This window comes from Fukomys damarensis, unplaced genomic scaffold (genome assembly GCF_012274545.1).
Source record: "Fukomys damarensis isolate Sample0158 unplaced genomic scaffold, DMR_v1.0_HiC HiC_scaffold_16, whole genome shotgun sequence".
Classification (NCBI taxonomy): domain Eukaryota; kingdom Metazoa; phylum Chordata; class Mammalia; order Rodentia; family Bathyergidae; genus Fukomys; species Fukomys damarensis.
In genome coordinates, this window is record NW_022900928.1 from 130552823 (window position 1) to 130568853 (window position 16031).

At 57.2% G+C, this 16031-nt stretch overlaps 1 protein-coding gene across 7 annotated transcripts in view; it reads left to right on the forward strand.

Moving 5' to 3' along the window:
• Dgkd (diacylglycerol kinase delta) overlaps positions 1–14673 on the forward strand; it is a 91324-nt gene extending 76651 nt beyond the window's left edge. For 6 of the 7 annotated variants that reach the window (XM_010608727.3, XM_010608729.3, XM_010608730.3 and 3 more), the window contains 16 exons: positions 57–330; positions 688–849; positions 1434–1562; positions 1994–2090; positions 4280–4390; positions 5083–5179; positions 5301–5408; positions 5968–6081; positions 6741–6875; positions 7230–7378; positions 8371–8482; positions 8563–8655; positions 9337–9456; positions 11429–11546; positions 12458–12588; positions 13272–14673. In XM_010608727.3, the coding sequence (XP_010607029.2) occupies positions 57–330; positions 688–849; positions 1434–1562; positions 1994–2090; positions 4280–4390; positions 5083–5179; positions 5301–5408; positions 5968–6081; positions 6741–6875; positions 7230–7378; positions 8371–8482; positions 8563–8655; positions 9337–9456; positions 11429–11546; positions 12458–12588; positions 13272–13361 (2040 nt within the window). In that variant the 3' untranslated portion in view covers positions 13362–14673. The remainder of the gene's footprint in view (positions 1–56; positions 331–687; positions 850–1433; positions 1563–1993; positions 2091–4279; positions 4391–5082; positions 5180–5300; positions 5409–5967; positions 6082–6740; positions 6876–7229; positions 7379–8370; positions 8483–8562; positions 8656–9336; positions 9457–11428; positions 11547–12457; positions 12589–13271) is intronic. The other variant, XM_010608732.3, reaches the window with a different exon arrangement.
• The last annotated feature ends 1358 nt before the right edge of the window (positions 14674–16031 follow it).

The following is a 16031-nucleotide window of genomic DNA, read 5'->3' on the forward strand; positions in this document are numbered from 1 at the left end:
CCGGTGGGAGGGTGGTGCGGAGGGTGCATTCTTCATGCCAGCGTGTGCCCATCTAGTGCTCTGTCCTGAAAGAGAAGTTGGACTTGCTCCTCAAGACCTTGGATGATGAGTCCCAGGCCTCGTCCTCGCTGCCCAACCCACCCCCGACCATTGCCGAGGAGGCCGAAGACGGTGACGGGGCGGGCAGCATCTGCGGCTCTGCCGGGGGACGCCTGGGGGGCTCGGCGTGCCCTGCCCGACCACAGATCTTCCGGCCCCGGGAGCAGCTCATGCTGCGAGCCAACAGCCTGAAGAAGGCGATCCGCCAGATCATAGAGCACACGGAGAGAGGTAGTGGGCCTCTGGTGATGGAGCCAAAGGGGCACCCGAGGCACCACCCTGCGTTTGGCCTTTGCCGCTCATCCTCGCACACGTCCCCCGCCCCCGGCCTGCGCAGGAAGTGAGGTGCTCTCCCCCGCACCCGTCCTCAGAAGCCACTTGACAGCCTCCCCTCTCCTCTGAGCAGTGAGCCCTGTGGTGACGGCCATGCTGCGTCACCCTGGCTCCCTCCGTGGCCTCCTGTGCCTGTCAGCTGAGGGCTGGGGGAGGGTGGGCTGCGGTGGAGCTCTGGCCCGAGCCCTTGGGGGCACTGGGGGGGCACAGCCCGCCAGGCCCTTAGGCTCAGCTGCAGTGCCCTCTTCTTGCCAGCTGTCGATGAACAGAATGCCCAGACCCAGGAGCAGGAGGGCTTTGTACTGGGCCTGTCTGCATCAGAGGAGAAGACGGATCCGAGGAAGGACGACAATGTGTGCCCACCACCGGCCCACAGCGAGGGCTGTGGGGTCCCCAAGGGGAGGAGCCACCGCAAAGGTACGGGTGTGAGGGGCCAGGCTTCAGTTTTGAGGACGTGTGAGCACGCCTGCTGCCAGCTTTTGGGAGCTTGCTTGGAGTTGCTTTGGCCCTGGGCTGTGTCCAACCTCCTGGCACAGGCGTGTGTCACCTGAGGTGTGTAGTTTGGGGACACCAGTGCCTGGCATCCATCCCTTCCCCCGACTGCTCATGTGGGGACCTGGGTCCTGCAGGGGTAGAGCAGCCTGGCCAGGCAGCTGATGGATGTGCTCAGAGCTGGGTGGCGGGCACTTGCGGCTCTGCCTGTGTGTGGACCGCACCTTCTGCTCCCAGACTGTGGTCGGGAGTGATGAGCCCCTCCGTCCTAGGCGGCCATCTGTGGTCCCTGCCGCCCCCCAGATGAATCCAGGGTTGGCTGTTATGCAGGCCCTCTTACCTCTCCTCCTCTCGCCCAGGCCTCTTCCTTCCTCTCACCCCATGCTGGGTGACAGTGGTTTGCAGCCCTCCCCTCTGCCCACGGTCCCTGTCTGTCCATTTTGCTCCAGCCCTCGGGATTTCTGCTGTGTTGGTTTGGATGGTCTGACGGGCTCTGTCCTGCTTCACAGCATCACGCTCCCCTTGTGAAAAGCTGATGAGCAAAGGGGCTCTGTCTGTGGGCAGCTCTGCCTCTCTTCCTCCTCACACGGGAAGCCGGGACGGCCTGCCGGCGCTGAACACCAAGATCCTGTACCCAAGTGCGTGTGGCGGCCCGGCCTCTCTGCGTGGGTGGGTGGGCAGGCAGGGGTGGGGCGCCCCACGCTCCCTAGCGGTGGCCAGGCCTGTCACTTCACTGGGTACTGGCCTGGCACGGATACGACAGTGTTACTGCCCGTGGCTCTCTTGAGTGAGCGCTTACAGGTCCACAGAGAGATAGGCGTGACTTCAGCATTCGTGTCTGGGTAAAGCCCAAGCAGTGTCCAGGTAGCCAGGAAGAGTTTTCAGGTGTCTTGTAGGTGTTGGACCCTGCTGCCCAACATACCTATTTTTGTTTGATATATATGGGATGGTGGTGGTGATTTTTACTCTAATTGTCAAAGTGTGGTCACTCGTTTTGGTACTGTTTAATGATGATGTTTCACAGGACATGGTCTGCAGCTCCTCATGGAGCCTCCCTTGTGTCCCGCAGGCGTTCGGGCTGGGATGTCCGGTTCCTTGCCTGGTGGCTCAGTCATCAGCCGCCTACTGATTAATGCTGATCCCTTTAATGCTGAGCCAGAAAACCTGTGAGTATGAGGGTGCACTGAGGGGCATTCTGTTAAAAGAAATGGACTTCGGAGTTAACTGGGGCAGGCCGTGAGCAACTGGCCAGCTGCTCCCTTTCCAGTTTGTGTCAGACACTGAGGAGGTCTAAAACTGAAGCTCAGTGTAAGGAGAGAGACAGAGCCATTGCCATGAGCTAGCTGCAGGAAGGCAGAGAGGGTGTGCAGGGCTCGTGGTGGCCTCGTCTGGGCCCTGCAGTAGGCCCCACCCGTGTCCTCCCACTCAGTCACCTCGGGGGGCTTGGTTTGTGCTTGTTTGTGGTCACCTGCAGTTGTCAGGCTCCCAAAGCAAAGCTTCTTTCCTCTCCAGGCCCCGCACCCCCTTTCCCTCATTGGTGACGAAGATCCCTGGATTCCAAGGCTGAAAAGCCAGATGGGAGTTGTCCCCCATGGCTTGTGGCCCCCAGGGAGACGCTGTATTGTTTGGACTTTCAGGGAGAAGCCCGGGCTGCTGTCCTATGAGGATGTGGCCACTTCCTCTAAAGGTCATGAGGCAGTGAGGGAGGATATTTACGGAGCCACTTAATGAGCCTTGTGTGTTAGAGACCACTGCTGATAGAAACAATATTTGCAAACTAAAGAAACCACCATCTCCGTTTGTCATCCTGCTGGCCGGTGGCAGGGTTCTGTGCAGCAGGGGGCATGGTGGGAACCCGTGGTGGGGTCTTGTTCGGTTCACAGGAGCTCCTCACATTGGGGAAAACACCACTCTAGACTTCAGTTCTGGTCCTGTAGCTCACACAGCAGCCTGTTCCTACACCTGGCCTCTGCTGTCCCCTGGAGGTGGAGCTGTCAGATGCAGGACCAGAGCTACAGTCCCTCTGGGAGCACTGCCTTGGGGGCCCCCGTCCAGACATTTCCTTCGTTTCCCTCATCTGGGATCCCTGTAGTTCCTGGCGATGGCCGGGCCTGCCTCCTCTTCACCTGGGAGGCAGCGCGCACAGCGCCGGGCACTGTGGCTCTACCCAGCCCAGGACGCTACCTGCCCCACAGAGCTGCTGCCGACCCCCCTGGGCCTGTGCACCCAGTCTCCCCTGCTTCCTTGCCCTTTTTTTTTCTGGGTTAGTTTTGTCTTTTTCCAGGACCTATAAATACTGCCAATCACATGGTCTTCAGTTTAGAAAACAATGTTGTTCCAGAGCATTGCTCTCAGCCAGCTGTTGGTGCTTGAATTAGCTATTTCATCAGAACACTTCCATGTGGCGTTTGGTTCTCAGATGGGCTGCAAACTCCTTAAGCAGAGTGTACCAGAATTCTGGTCCAAGCCTATTCCCAAGCTCCCCTCCCTGTTGGGTTTCTATGGGGACATCTAGAACCTGCTCTGCCTTCTGCACCCTGGGGCAAAGGAGCGGGGCCTCCCTGTAGCTGTGGAGGAGGTGCGTCCATGCTGACAGGGCCGAGGTGGGCATGGGTGGGCAGGGGCTAGAGGAGCAAGTCTCTCCAGCAGTGCTCTGGGAAGGGAGGCACTGTGGTCCTGGGCTGGGTGTCTGTTTTCAAGTCACTCCTTTCATTGGGGGTTGCTTCATAGGTTAGGGGTGTGTGGGTGTGCTTTGAGATCTGGAGTTGAGGCATGTTGGTTTATGCACCCTAAAGATCTGTTTGGCACTGCCGGCACAACTGCTGATAAATGGGCCAGCAGTTCCCCAGAACAGGAAACCAGTGTCACTGTGTGACCCAGTGGTCCTGTCATAGCCTCCTGTGAGAGATCCAGGAACCTGTGTCCACCAGAGAGAGACAGTAAGACAGTGCTAATGGCAGTGGTGGACGAGTGTTTAAAAATGTAGTATATTTATACAACAGGACAAATACTGTTTGGACTGGCACTGCAATATAGATGAATTCTGAAAACATAAAGGAGAGGGCCAGGGATTTAGCTTACTGGTGCTTGCCACCTGCCTTGCAAGTGTAAGATACTGAGTTTGATCCCTGGTACCCCCCAAAAAAATATAAAGGAGAGGAGGCAAAGCAGTTGCTAAATCCACAGTAGCACAATGTGGTCCAGGGCCCTGGGTTCTAAGGCTGGCACTGCGAACAAACAGCCCCTAAAACACAAAGAAACACCAGTTTTGCTCCAAGGGAAAACAGAATTAGGTGCCTGTGAAACAAACTTGCCATGCTGGGCTGTGGTGATTGGTTTAAACTCCCATTCGCAGAGAGTACTACACAGAGAAGTGTGTCATGAACAACTACTTCGGCATTGGCCTGGACGCAAAGATATCGCTGGACTTTAACAACAAGCGGGATGAGCACCCTGAGAAATGCAGGTGGGTGTGCCTACCTTGCAAGCCCGTGTGTCCTTCATGTCCTCTTGGCTCCTCCCACCAGGCAGCACATGGCTTCTGAATCATTGGGGTTGAGGACAGGCAGGAGACTGTGGCGGGAGGCCGAGACGGAGCCTGGTAACCTAGCTGTGGAAGCAGAGGTACTGATGAAAGCAGGAGGCCATCCTGGCAGTGGCTCGCCCCAAGGGTTGGCCAGGTTAGGCGAATTGGACACCAGGAAGCCAGTTACCACGGTCTGCCGGAATGGGTTGCGTGTCTTAAGCCTGAGGTAGAAGCAGGTGCTGCAAAGCTGTACAGATAGCCAGGTGTGGTAGTGCGTGTCTGTGAGGCTGAGGCAGGATCGCTGTGAGTATGAGGCTGTCCTGGCGTACATAACAAGATGCTGTCTCAAAAAACAAAGCAAAACCAAAAGTGTGCTAAGGAGTCACTGTGCCAGCACCATCTGTGGGGAAGGCGGTGTTCACTGTCCCTTGTTGGTCCATGTGGAGGGTACATTTTCCTGGTGAAGTGTTTCTTTTTAGCAGACTCCATTGCTGGATGTCTCTGAGATAAAGCTGTGTCCCAGCCTGGTGCCTGGTTGGTGACCAGACTGGGGCTGTCGCACATTTCACATCAGGAACTCGGTCAGCTGGGAAGGAAGCCTGCACCTGCCTCAGGGCTTTGCTTGTTTCTAGGAGTCGGACCAAGAACATGATGTGGTACGGAGTCCTGGGCACCAAAGAGCTGCTGCACAGAACCTACAAGAACCTGGAGCAGAAGGTCCTGCTGGAGGTGAGCGGGGAGGGCCTGTGCTGGCTGTGGCCCCTGCTGCCCGCCTCTGCGTGTGTGCTGCGCATGCGGGGAAGCGGGTGCTCACGGCCGTGTTCTCTCTGCCTGTGTTTCTGCTGCTCAGTGTGACGGGCGCCCGATCCCCCTCCCCAGTCTCCAGGGAATCGCCGTCCTCAACATTCCCAGCTATGCCGGAGGGACCAACTTCTGGGGGGGCACCAAGGAAGACGATGTAGGTACCGGGTGCTGTCTTGTGATGTGGCGCATTGAGCGCCGGCCCAGTGCTGGCTGTGGGCACAGACAGCCTTGTGCACAGGCTCCTTTATCATCTAGAGCGGCAGGGGCGAGGTTCAGTTCACTGTCAGTGGTCCAGGGGAGCATGAACTCGGGGTGCACGTGGGGGCCAGGGTGCATGGGGCACTCGGAGGGAGGAAGGTCCTGACTCCTGCATCCGGTGAGTGTGCGGAGGCCAACAGGAGAGCGGTGGGGTCGGGACTGCATAGGCGTCTGCCGAGCTCCGTGGAGAGGCCTCCCTGCACCCATGCTGGCTGCATTACATACACCTTAGCTCCTTCCCACACTGTCCCCTCTGACACAAGGAAACAGGAGATAGGAGCAAAGCCAGGAGTGGCAGGGTGGGATTTGGTCCCAGGGAGCAGAAAAGGGTCTGTGATGCATCAGTAGCTACCGTGCCTGCGTGCGGTGACTGCTTGCCGGGAGGGGCCTGAGCTGAGCTGGGCACTAGGTGTGTGAGGAGGGGCAGGGCTCATCTCTCACACCTGCCCTTTCAGACTTTCACAGCTCCATCATTTGACGATAAGATTCTGGAGGTGGTTGCTGTGTTTGGCAGCATGCAGATGGCTGTGTCCCGTGTGATCAAGCTGCAGCATCACCGCATCGCCCAGGTATTGACCCGGGTCCTCACGGGCTGGCCCGGCCCCTCAGGTGGCCTGGTCTAGCGGCCCCCAGAGTTGCTCACAGGGCAGGAACCCCCTATGGGGAGACGGCAGCTGCACTCCTGCCTGGGCTGCAGCCTTTCCCATGTACTCAGAGTTAACCTCCCAAGAAGAGCTCCTTTAAAACCCACGTCACACTGAATGTTCTGAGCCTTGATGGGGCCGGCAGAGTGGCGAGTTGGTGTGGTTCTTGCTGGGGAGGGGAGGGTGCGGTGCAGGGGTGGGAAGGCTGCCTGCCCGCCTGCGCAGGGGGTGTTGTTCTTAAGTGTAGTAGCCTGCACCACGCTGGGATTGGCTGGTCTCCCTGTGCTCGCCTGGCTCCAGTATCAGGCTGCTTGAAGATCACATTTTTATGATTGTGTTGAAAAGAGAAACTGGAATTCATCCACTCATTGGGCTTCCTGTTGGCATCTGTTAGGGCCCGTGGGTGCTGACCCGCATTTGCATGCCAGTTTCCCGTACCAACCAGGGCAGGTTGGTGGGGGCAGCAGCCCTAGGGTCCTGGCAGCTATGCTTGGCTGTGGGCACAGGATTCCTTCAGAGGTGGTGGCGGCACAGGGAGCCCCACAGTGCCTGGCACACAGCTGATGGCCGTGGTGTCTGTGCAGTGTCGCATGGTGAAGATCTCCATCCTGGGCGACGAGGGTGTGCCTGTGCAGGTGGACGGAGAGGCCTGGATCCAGCCGCCAGGGTACATTCGCATAGTCCACAAGAACCGGGCACAGATGCTAACCAGAGACAGGGTGAGTGGCACACGCCTGTTATCCCAGCACTGGGGAGACTGAGGCAGGAGGAGCTCCATGACTTGGAGCCCATCTTGAACTGTGTAGTGAGGCCCTGTCTCACAAAACCAAACAGCAAAGAACAGCTGCGTAGGGGCCAGGGCTGGCACCGAGTTGCAGGGCTCACCCGTGTGTGATCACGAAGGAGGAGCCAGAGCACTTTGTGCTTTGTTTTAGGGCCCTTCCTTAAGATGCAAGGATTAGACTAGCAGGGTAGCGATTTTGAGGAACTGTGTCTATCCCTTGCTGCCTTTGTCGGGCTGGGAGCTGCTCTCCCCGGCACGGTCGGAGGTGTGACTCTGGCACTGGCACCAGGCCTTTGAGAACACATTGAAGTCCTGGGAGGACAAGCAGAAGTGCGAGCTGCCCCGCCCGCCCTCCTCACTGCACCCGGAGATCCTGTCGGAGGAGGAGGCCACCCAGATGGACCAGTTCGGCCAGGCGGCGGGGGTCCTCATCCACAGGTGAGCTCCACCTCCTGCCTTCTCCCAGCCTCTCTTGGTTTCTTTGACTGGATCTCAGATCTGCATCACCCTACTGAGCCACAGGGCCACTCAGACCTCTGCCCAGCCTGGCTTTCTGGGCACAGCCCCAGCTCCTCCTTCACTTTGTCCTGAGAGCAGCTGCGCTCCAGACAGTAGAAACAAGTGGCTGCAAAGGCGTTTTCTCCTCTGGCTGCCTCTGACACCTGGCTCTGGATGTGCTGCGGCCCCAGTGGCACAGTGCTCCATGGTGTTCGCGTTCCCCAGCACCACGAGGCCGCACTATTCCTCCTGCAATAGTGCTCTCCCTCCAAGGCTGTCCTTCCCGCTTCTCCAGGCCTCCTCTGCTCTCCCTGGGGAGCTGGCTCCTCAAGTCTGTGCCCTTCCCAGGGTCCTGCCTAGCTCTGGTAGGTGCAGCACCCCAGGATGTCTGCACCACCTTGCCCCTGGGCCTCCATGCGCCCTTGCCCATGCCACCTTCTTCACTGGCCTCCCATGGGGATGCCCTGCTCTCCCTCCTCCCTGCCCCCCCTCCCCTGCTAGGTCAGTGGGCGGGTGACGTGTACCTGTCTGTGTCCTCTAGCCCTGTCCCTTGCAGGCTGCTTCTCTGGTCAGACGAGTTGCCCCTCTGTCCCAGCCTGGCTGTACCCTCTGTCTCCCTTGCAAGGGCTGCCCCTCAGCTGTGTGCTGGGACTGTTCCTGCAGAGCCTGGCCCCAGGGCAGCCCAGGAAGGTGGTGCAGGCTGCTGGCTGCTGGGCTGCTGCCTTTGGACAAAGCGTCAGCCTTTCTGCACCTCTCCTTCCCCAGAAAGCCCTAGATTTTGATGCCAGATTTGCCTTCCGAGCTTTCTACTTGTTTGTTGTTGAAGAGGAAGTGACTGCTGGGCCAGCCCCTTGGGCTGCACCGAGTGTCCCCGGGGGCAGGGGTGTGCTTTTGCCTCCTCCTGATGAGCCTGCATTGCTCTTTCCCTCTAGCATCCGGGAGATAGCTCAGTCCCACCGAGACATGGAGCAGGAACTCGCCCACGCTGTCAACGCCAGCTCCAAGGCCATGGACCGAGTGTATGGCAAGCCCAGGACTGCAGAGGTACTTGGTCTTTTCAAGTGTGGCCCCTCTATGCCTGCAGCCTCGGCCTCCACATGGATGTGTGTTTTGGTTCCTCTCAGGGGCTGAACTGCAGCTTTGTCCAGGAAATGGTGAACAGTGTCAGAGCCCTACGCAGTGAGACGGAACTGCTGCTGGCTGGGAAGATGGCCCTGGTAAGCTCTGGCCGCTGGACGTGGAGGAGAACACTGTGTGGTCCAGGGATCCCTGCGCCTTGAGGTCACCTGGTCACCCAGGGGCTGCTGCCCTGTTCTGTGGTGGCGTCTCAGCCAGGTTGTCTCTGGCCTGGCACTGTCCTTGGGTGGACAGAGAGCTCCCTCTGCCTCAGCAGTCTGTTCTCTGGTGTCCCGCTGTGTCCCCTGTCCCCACGGCAGCCCTGCAGGGTGATGCTGAGCTGTAGAGGCCAGGATGGGGTGACAGCCAGTCTGGCCTCCTTGGGGTAAAACAGGGACATGAAGGGGCCTCACTGGAGAACCCCACCTAATCCCTCCTCTTGCCGTTCTTCACTGCGAGCATCGTGCTGCCCCCAAGTGTCAGAGCCGCCACCTTCACTGCTCCCAGCATTGCCATATGGCCAGGTGTGCAGCCCTGGCCCCTTGTGATGGAGGGGCCCATGGTGGGACCCGCAGGCCCTGTGCTGCCCTGCCATACGTGGTCCCACTGTGTGCCTGAGCCCACTGAGGCAGGCTGCTTCTGGCTGGGCCCCTTGCCACAGCTTTGTGTGTGGAATTTTGCTGGGTTCCTGGGGCAGCAGAGCTCCCCACCAGCCGGCACAGGCTCTGGGGACATGGCTTGGCTGCAGTCACCAGCTGCATCTCTTTCTCTTGGGGGAGCAGCAGCTGGACCCCCCCCAGAAGGAGACACTCAGGGCTGCCCTTGCCGAGATGGACCGGCAGCTCGGGAAGCTGGTGGACACGCCCTGGCTCTGCCAGCCTGTGGAGCCTGGCGACGAGGAGGTATGTGGGTGTGGGCCTCCCGTGCGTCCCCTGGACACGGTGGCTTTGGGATGGAGAGCACTTTGGATTCGAGTCCCATGTGCCTTCCCGAGGACTCTGTTACAATGCCCTCCTGGGCAGGGAGAGACTCAGAAGCAGATGCAGGGGGTTGCGGGCCATGTACATTGGGCAGGGCTGCGAACTGGCCTGGATGCAGGCAGGGAGAAGGGCCCCCGCTCCAGTGTGTGCCATGATAAAACCTTCTGAGGTGCAGGGACGCATGCCTGTAATCAACCGCTCCAGAGGCTGAGGCAGGACAATTACAAATTTGAGCCCCGCCTGGGCACCTTGATGACTTAGTGAGACACTGTCTCAAAAAAATGAAGAAAGGACTGGGAATGTAGCTTAGTACAAAGGCCCTGTGTTCAGTCCCTAGTACATCCAAAAGCACAATTGCAAAATCTTACCACACAGATTAAGAATAAAATAGGAAACATAATTTTTAAGAACCCAAAGTAATGATGTAGCCCATGTTCCTTTGCTTAGGATGTAGTTCTGTCTTCAGTAAACACACAGTAAGTTGTAAATGCCTTTGATACACCCAGCCTACCACCGAGCTTAGCCTCGCCTGCCTTCAGGTGCTGAGAGTGCGAGGTGGATGAACCTCAGTTATCCAGCATGGTCTGTTTCAGAACAAAACTCACTGAGTACTGCACTGGAAGTGGAAGACACACTGCTGTGTGAGTGTGTCACGCAGAGCTGAGAAGCTGAAAGGCAAACCTTAAGTTGGGGGTCATCTGCATTGATACAAAAATAGAATGGTAGCCCGGTGTGGTGGTGCACACCTGTAATCCCAGCAGTTGGGAGGCCGAGATTGGAAGATGCTGTGAGTTCAAGGCCATCCTAGGCTACATAGCAAGTTCAAGGCCAGCTTGAATTACACAGGAAAAAAAAATTGCCTAAGACAATAGGGAAAAGATCACTTTAATATATTTATATTGGTACCAGGAATTAAACTCGGGTCCTTGTGCTTTCGAGGCAGGCAGCAGAACCACTGAGCTAAATCCCTGGCCCAAAAGATCACTTTAATTGGAAGATATATTATGTAGTCATAAAACTGCCAAATAAGCATGTACTTGAGTTCTTTAAAAGTTTGTTTTTCCACACAGTTGTCTGTATATCCCTCGTTCTTTGAAATGTGTGCAGCTGTGTTGCTGGTACCGTGAAGTCCCTGCTGAGGCTTTCTAACCAGGGTCCTAGACGCCTCTAACTTATTCCCTCTGCCCTCCCTGCCCTTTTGGCACAGCCCCTGCAGGTGAGGCCTCTGCCTCAGATCCACGTTCTCGGGGCTTTGGGGCTCGGTGTAGCTCTTTGCATTACACATTTTCAGCTCACGTTGTCACGTACACATAGGCTCTGTCCTTACCTGACAGCCCTTTTTATCAGTAAGTATTCTTTGATCTTTAAGTCCGCTTGCTTGCTGTATTCTTTCTCAGCTTTTCCTCTCCGCCTGTTTGGGTATCTCTTGCAAAGGAACACATCACGAAGTGAGGTCCCCAGGCTGCTCTGTCGGGAGGTGGCTGCTGCCTGGCTGCGAGAACCAAGGCTCATGTCCCTTGTCCCTGTTGCCACCCCCACTCTGCTGACATGGGGAGCGCATCCCAAGGAAGGAAAGCAGAATTCACAAATACGAGGACACCAGCTAAATCACTCATTTTAGGAATCTCTGAATAATGGTGTATACGGACATTTAAAAATACCAGAGAGTTTTAATCACTTGAGAAATGCCTGTTACAAAGTGAAGAAAGTACAGTTAAAAAGAAGGCACCGTGACCACTTTTAAACCCTGGTTGAAAGGTATCAGTGTCAGTAACACATCCAAGAGCAAATTAGGGAATAAAACATTTAAAGGACAGCATTTCTTCCCCACCTCTCAGGGAGGTACAGGAGACCTTGATGAAGTGGCTCTAATTCTCAGTGTCTCTCTCAACAGAATGTGATGTTAGATCTATCCAAACGCAGCCGCAGTGGTAAATTCCGCCTCGTGACCAAGTTTAAAAAGGAGAAGAACAACAAGAACAAAGAGGCCCACAGCAGCCTGGGAGGCCCCGGTACCTGCTCTCTCCTGCGTGTTGCCGCCTTCAGTGCCAGCCACCCTGGCCTGTTCTGGCCCTGCTTTCTCCCTTGGCCTTCTGGCTCTTCCCCTGGGTCCCTGTGCTGTCACCTGCAGTCATGGGCTGCACTCGTCTGTCGGTAGCACTTGTGTTCCTTCCCTCTGGGCGCTGGCCACCTTGCCTCAGGCTTCCAGGGTGGAGGAGGAGAAGCAGAGGTGACAAGACAAACTTGAGACCTGACACTCTGGACTAGACTGTGCCTGCTCCCTCTCATGGGCTGCTGATGCCTGGTTTAACTGGTCGTTGATTGAGGCCCCTAATCCGGGAAGCCGGACCAGTGATTGTGGGTGGTGCAATCAGTAGGAAATGGCACGAGGGCCGCAAATTGGGGCTTAGAATCTGTTGGGGGTCAGCCCCGAGCGCTGAGCTGCGTTTGGCCCCCTCAGTGCTGGCCAGCACTTGTGCTTAGAGTTGTGGGGTGGTATCTGCCTCCATTCGGGCCAGCTCCCTTTTGATTTTTCTTGGTGCATTTGTCCAGAAATTGCGTTTCTGTTAATGATGGTGGCTCTGACTGTGAAATTGACCCTGCATGTCTCCCCTCCTGCTCTGGCCCCGCCATGAGATGCACTCCTCTGAAGCAAGAGGAGATGCTGGTTCTAGCCACACAAGATGTCCCCGTCCGTGTAAGGGGCGGTGTCCAGAAGGCTGATGGCTTCTGCACTGTGTCTTCTGCATGGCTGGGTGGTGGGCGCTTGCTGCTGGGGATACAGGGTGCCACGCTCGGGTGTTTTGGTGCTGGCTGCTGGGTTGTCACAGTGCCATGGCTGGGTGTCTTGGGTGCCAGCTGCCGCCTGCCTCTCGCTGGGCTTGGGGCACTCACTGCACTCATGCTTTTCCGTCTCCGACAGTTCACCTCTGGGGGACAGAGGAGGTTGCTGCCTGGCTGGAGCACCTCAGTCTCTGTGAGTATAAGGACATCTTCACGCGACACGACATCCGGGGCTCCGAGCTCCTGCACCTGGAGCGGAGGGACCTCAAGGTACTGCACAGGTGTCTTCCACACAGCTCCCTCCTCCGCCCCTTCTTCCCTGCGCGGCCACGCCCAGCACCAATCTACTCACCGTTCTCAGCCTGTGTGCACCTTGGGGTGATGGGCGGCTGTGGCTCTTGGCCTTGGCAGTGATGGCTCCACCTGCCACAGCCAAGCCAGGCAAAGGGCTGATCCGGCAGGGGAGCCCTGCATCTTCTTAGCCAGGTTGTTAAGTGATTACCCAACTCAGAAGCTGCCAGGCGCGAGCCCTGGGTGGGAAGTGGCCCCTCTGCTTCGACAGGAATGGGCCAGTGGAGACTCGGTTTCAGAGCCCAGCACACGCGGACCGGATCCACTGCCATGTGGGAAGTGGGGAGGGGCTGTCAGTGGGGCTCTTCCGGTTGGGCCACCTGCCACCTGCCTGCTCCAGGCCTGTGTTCTGGCTTTGTCTCGTTGGACTGTTTTTGATCATGTCAGTGACTTCGTAGAACCCAGCCGCGATGGGTTGGGCAGCTGTGTGACAGTCACTTTGCCATTTTCATCTTGTTTTCTGGCGTTGTGCTTTTCACCCTCATCTGTGTTGCGAGAGCCAAGTGGGAAGAGCCTGTCGGTAGCAGGCCCGCTTCAGAGCAGAGCCCTTGGGGCCTGCACCCTCTTTGTGGCACCCACAGTGGCTGTCCTCTCTGTTACAGGACCTCGGCGTGACCAAGGTGGGCCACATGAAGAGGATCCTGTGTGGCATCAAAGAGCTGAGCCGCAGCGCCCCTGCCACCGAGGCCTAGCCTCCGCCTTCTCTGTGTGCATCCCCCGCCCCTCCTGCGACTGAGGCCCCGGCCGCCGCTGCCCTGGCCTTTCTCATGGTGCTACTCCCCCTGATGGCGACAGGAAGCCTTTCTGATACCCATTCCTAACAGCTCTGGTCTCGAACATACCAACAACACAGCTACCTTGAAAACGCCACCTTTCCCAGCTTGAAGTCCTGGGGCAAACGGCGTTGCCCACTCTGGACTCTGACTGACCTATGTCGTGGGCCACAGGTGCGTGAGGTTTGGCCTCCAGGACACCAAGTACTCTGTAGAAACTGCTTGCCTGGGCCATGCCCTTGTGTGGTCCTGTGGGCCCCTCTCCAGGTGGCACCACCTCCACCCTGCTGGCTCTCGAAAGCATGACCAGGTGCGGCCCACGGTGGCCCCATGCCAGAATGTCCTTGGTGCCTGACAGCCGCCCCGTGGTTCTCCACGGCAGCCCCGCAAGGCAGCCCACTGCTACTGTCCCGTTTGTTCCTAGGGTTTTTAAACACAGCTGTGCACTTTCCTGGATGCACTTGCAGTCCCGTTTCAGTCTGTGAGAAGGAAAGCCCTCCTGCCCGAGAACATGGGTGGCAGTTCTCACAGACAAGCCTCCTCTGCCTCAGGGTCCCTGGTCCTCCCACTGTGTCTGCTTCCCCTTATTTGTGGCAAGGGGACATCTTGTCTGTCCTACAGGATGCTGGAGAGCAGTGTGGGGCAGAGGAGAGGTGTGGGTCTGGCGGAGAAGCTGCCTGGACTCCGGGAAAGCCCCTTCTATGGGCAGACAAGTTTCCAGATTTGGAATCTCTGGCACTGTGGCAGCTTCCTGTCTGCTGGTGCCAGAGCTGGTGTGCTTGCTGCTATCTGCGGGCACTCTTGACTGAGGCCCACGCTGCTCTAGCCCTACACCTGCCCCCCTGGGCAGGGCTAATGGTGCCAGCAGATGGCAGCGCCAGTGGCTGGGGTGCTCCTGGGATAGCTGTGTGCTGGCCCTCAGCGCTGCTGCCTGCCTTTTCCTCTCCTTTTAGGGATGGTCGTAATGCGGCTTGGAGAGGGCTGCCAGGCTGTGGCTCCACACCAGAGGACAGTGACACTGGCATGCCCGGCCCTCGCATTGAGTCAGTCCGACATACATAAGCAGGGCAGGGGATGCCCACAGGGCTGGGCATAGACTCAGGTGGCACTGGGCTGCCCCTGTTGGTGTCCTTCTAGTCCAGAGGGTGGGGTGCATTGCCCTGCCTGCCCCAGGTTAGTTTTCCAGCCTCGCTGTCTGTTGCCTGATCCTGCATGATGGTGGCATCGAGACCTTGTGCACACAGTGAGTCACCTAGGGAAGCAGCACGAGGCGGAAGTACTTGGATTGTTCTGTGGGGCTTAGCAGTCAATGTAGGTGGAGGCCCCACACGGCTCACCATGGTGACAGAGGCCTGTGCATATGGTGCCTGCTGGTGGCCTTATGGCCACCCCAAATCCTGTCTCCTCTTAGGAAGCACTGGGTTTGAGTAGTCAGGGGTGTTGTTCACAATCAGTGTTGACAGTTACTGAAAAGCAGTTCAGGTAAAAACCGCTTGCTCAGTTGTGCTGAGTCAGAAATGAAAGGCCCAGTGTAGGTGGTGTAGGGACCTGTCAGGTGGCGATGGGCCTGTGTGGCCATCAGTGCCTGCCCCACATCCCCCCAGTGGCGCTGCAGGTTGGTGTCGAGTCCCAGGGCCCCACAGTCCTGTCTGTGTGGCAGGAGCGAGGCCCTGGAGAAGAGGTTTTGTGCCCTGGTGGGCACCCCTCGTATTTATAGAACTAATTTATACGGTGACCACCTGGCCCAGGTGCCGTGTGGATATGTACATAGTCCCATTGGAGAGTTGTACATAAGTCGTTCTGTGTATAAATAAAATGACCCTGTTTTTGACCTTCCATGGTCAGAGTCCTTGTCATCATTCCTTGTGCTCTGACAAAATGCTGCTTAACTGAATTCAGTTGTTTTTCATCTGTTCTAAAAATAGGTCAAATTGTTGGTGGCTGCAAAGCAAAACAAAGCTGCTGTGTTCTTAGGATCCAGGCGAGAAGCTGGGTGTGGGTCGCGCTGCGGTCCTGACTGCCGCGGTGAGGTCAGGCTCCTCCCCGACCAGCATCCCAGGACCCACTCGCTGTGTGGCCTGCCGAACCCTGCGACAGCTGTGCTGGGGCGGGAACCGTAATCAGGAGCAGGATGAGGGAGGGGCCTCTCGTGTATCCCCATCCAGACATCCAGGTAGGGTGAAGGATGGCATCACGGGTCTCACGGCGGGACACCAGTGTCCACGAAGCCACTGCTTTGGGTCATAAGAAATCTCGCCTGCAATTGTTCTTGCCTGCTGTGCATCACAGCTGAATGGATCTGTTTCCTGCGACTGCACCCCATAGCCAGTCCTGGGCCCTAGAAGGAAGAGGAGCAGGCGGCATCCAGTTTCTTCCAGCACCACTTTTCTGTGAGTCTGGATTGATTTCAGACCAAAGGACACTAGTGTTGTTTCCAAAGTTGCTGAATAGAAGCTGCCTGCCTTGGCTCTGAGGTTCACTTGGGCAGGAACTGGAAGCACTCAGCATGCGATAGAAAAGGCCGCAACAACTTTAAAGATGGTTTTTCTTTTTTAAAATCTTAGAGCTTCCTCCATGTTTCTCCCATGC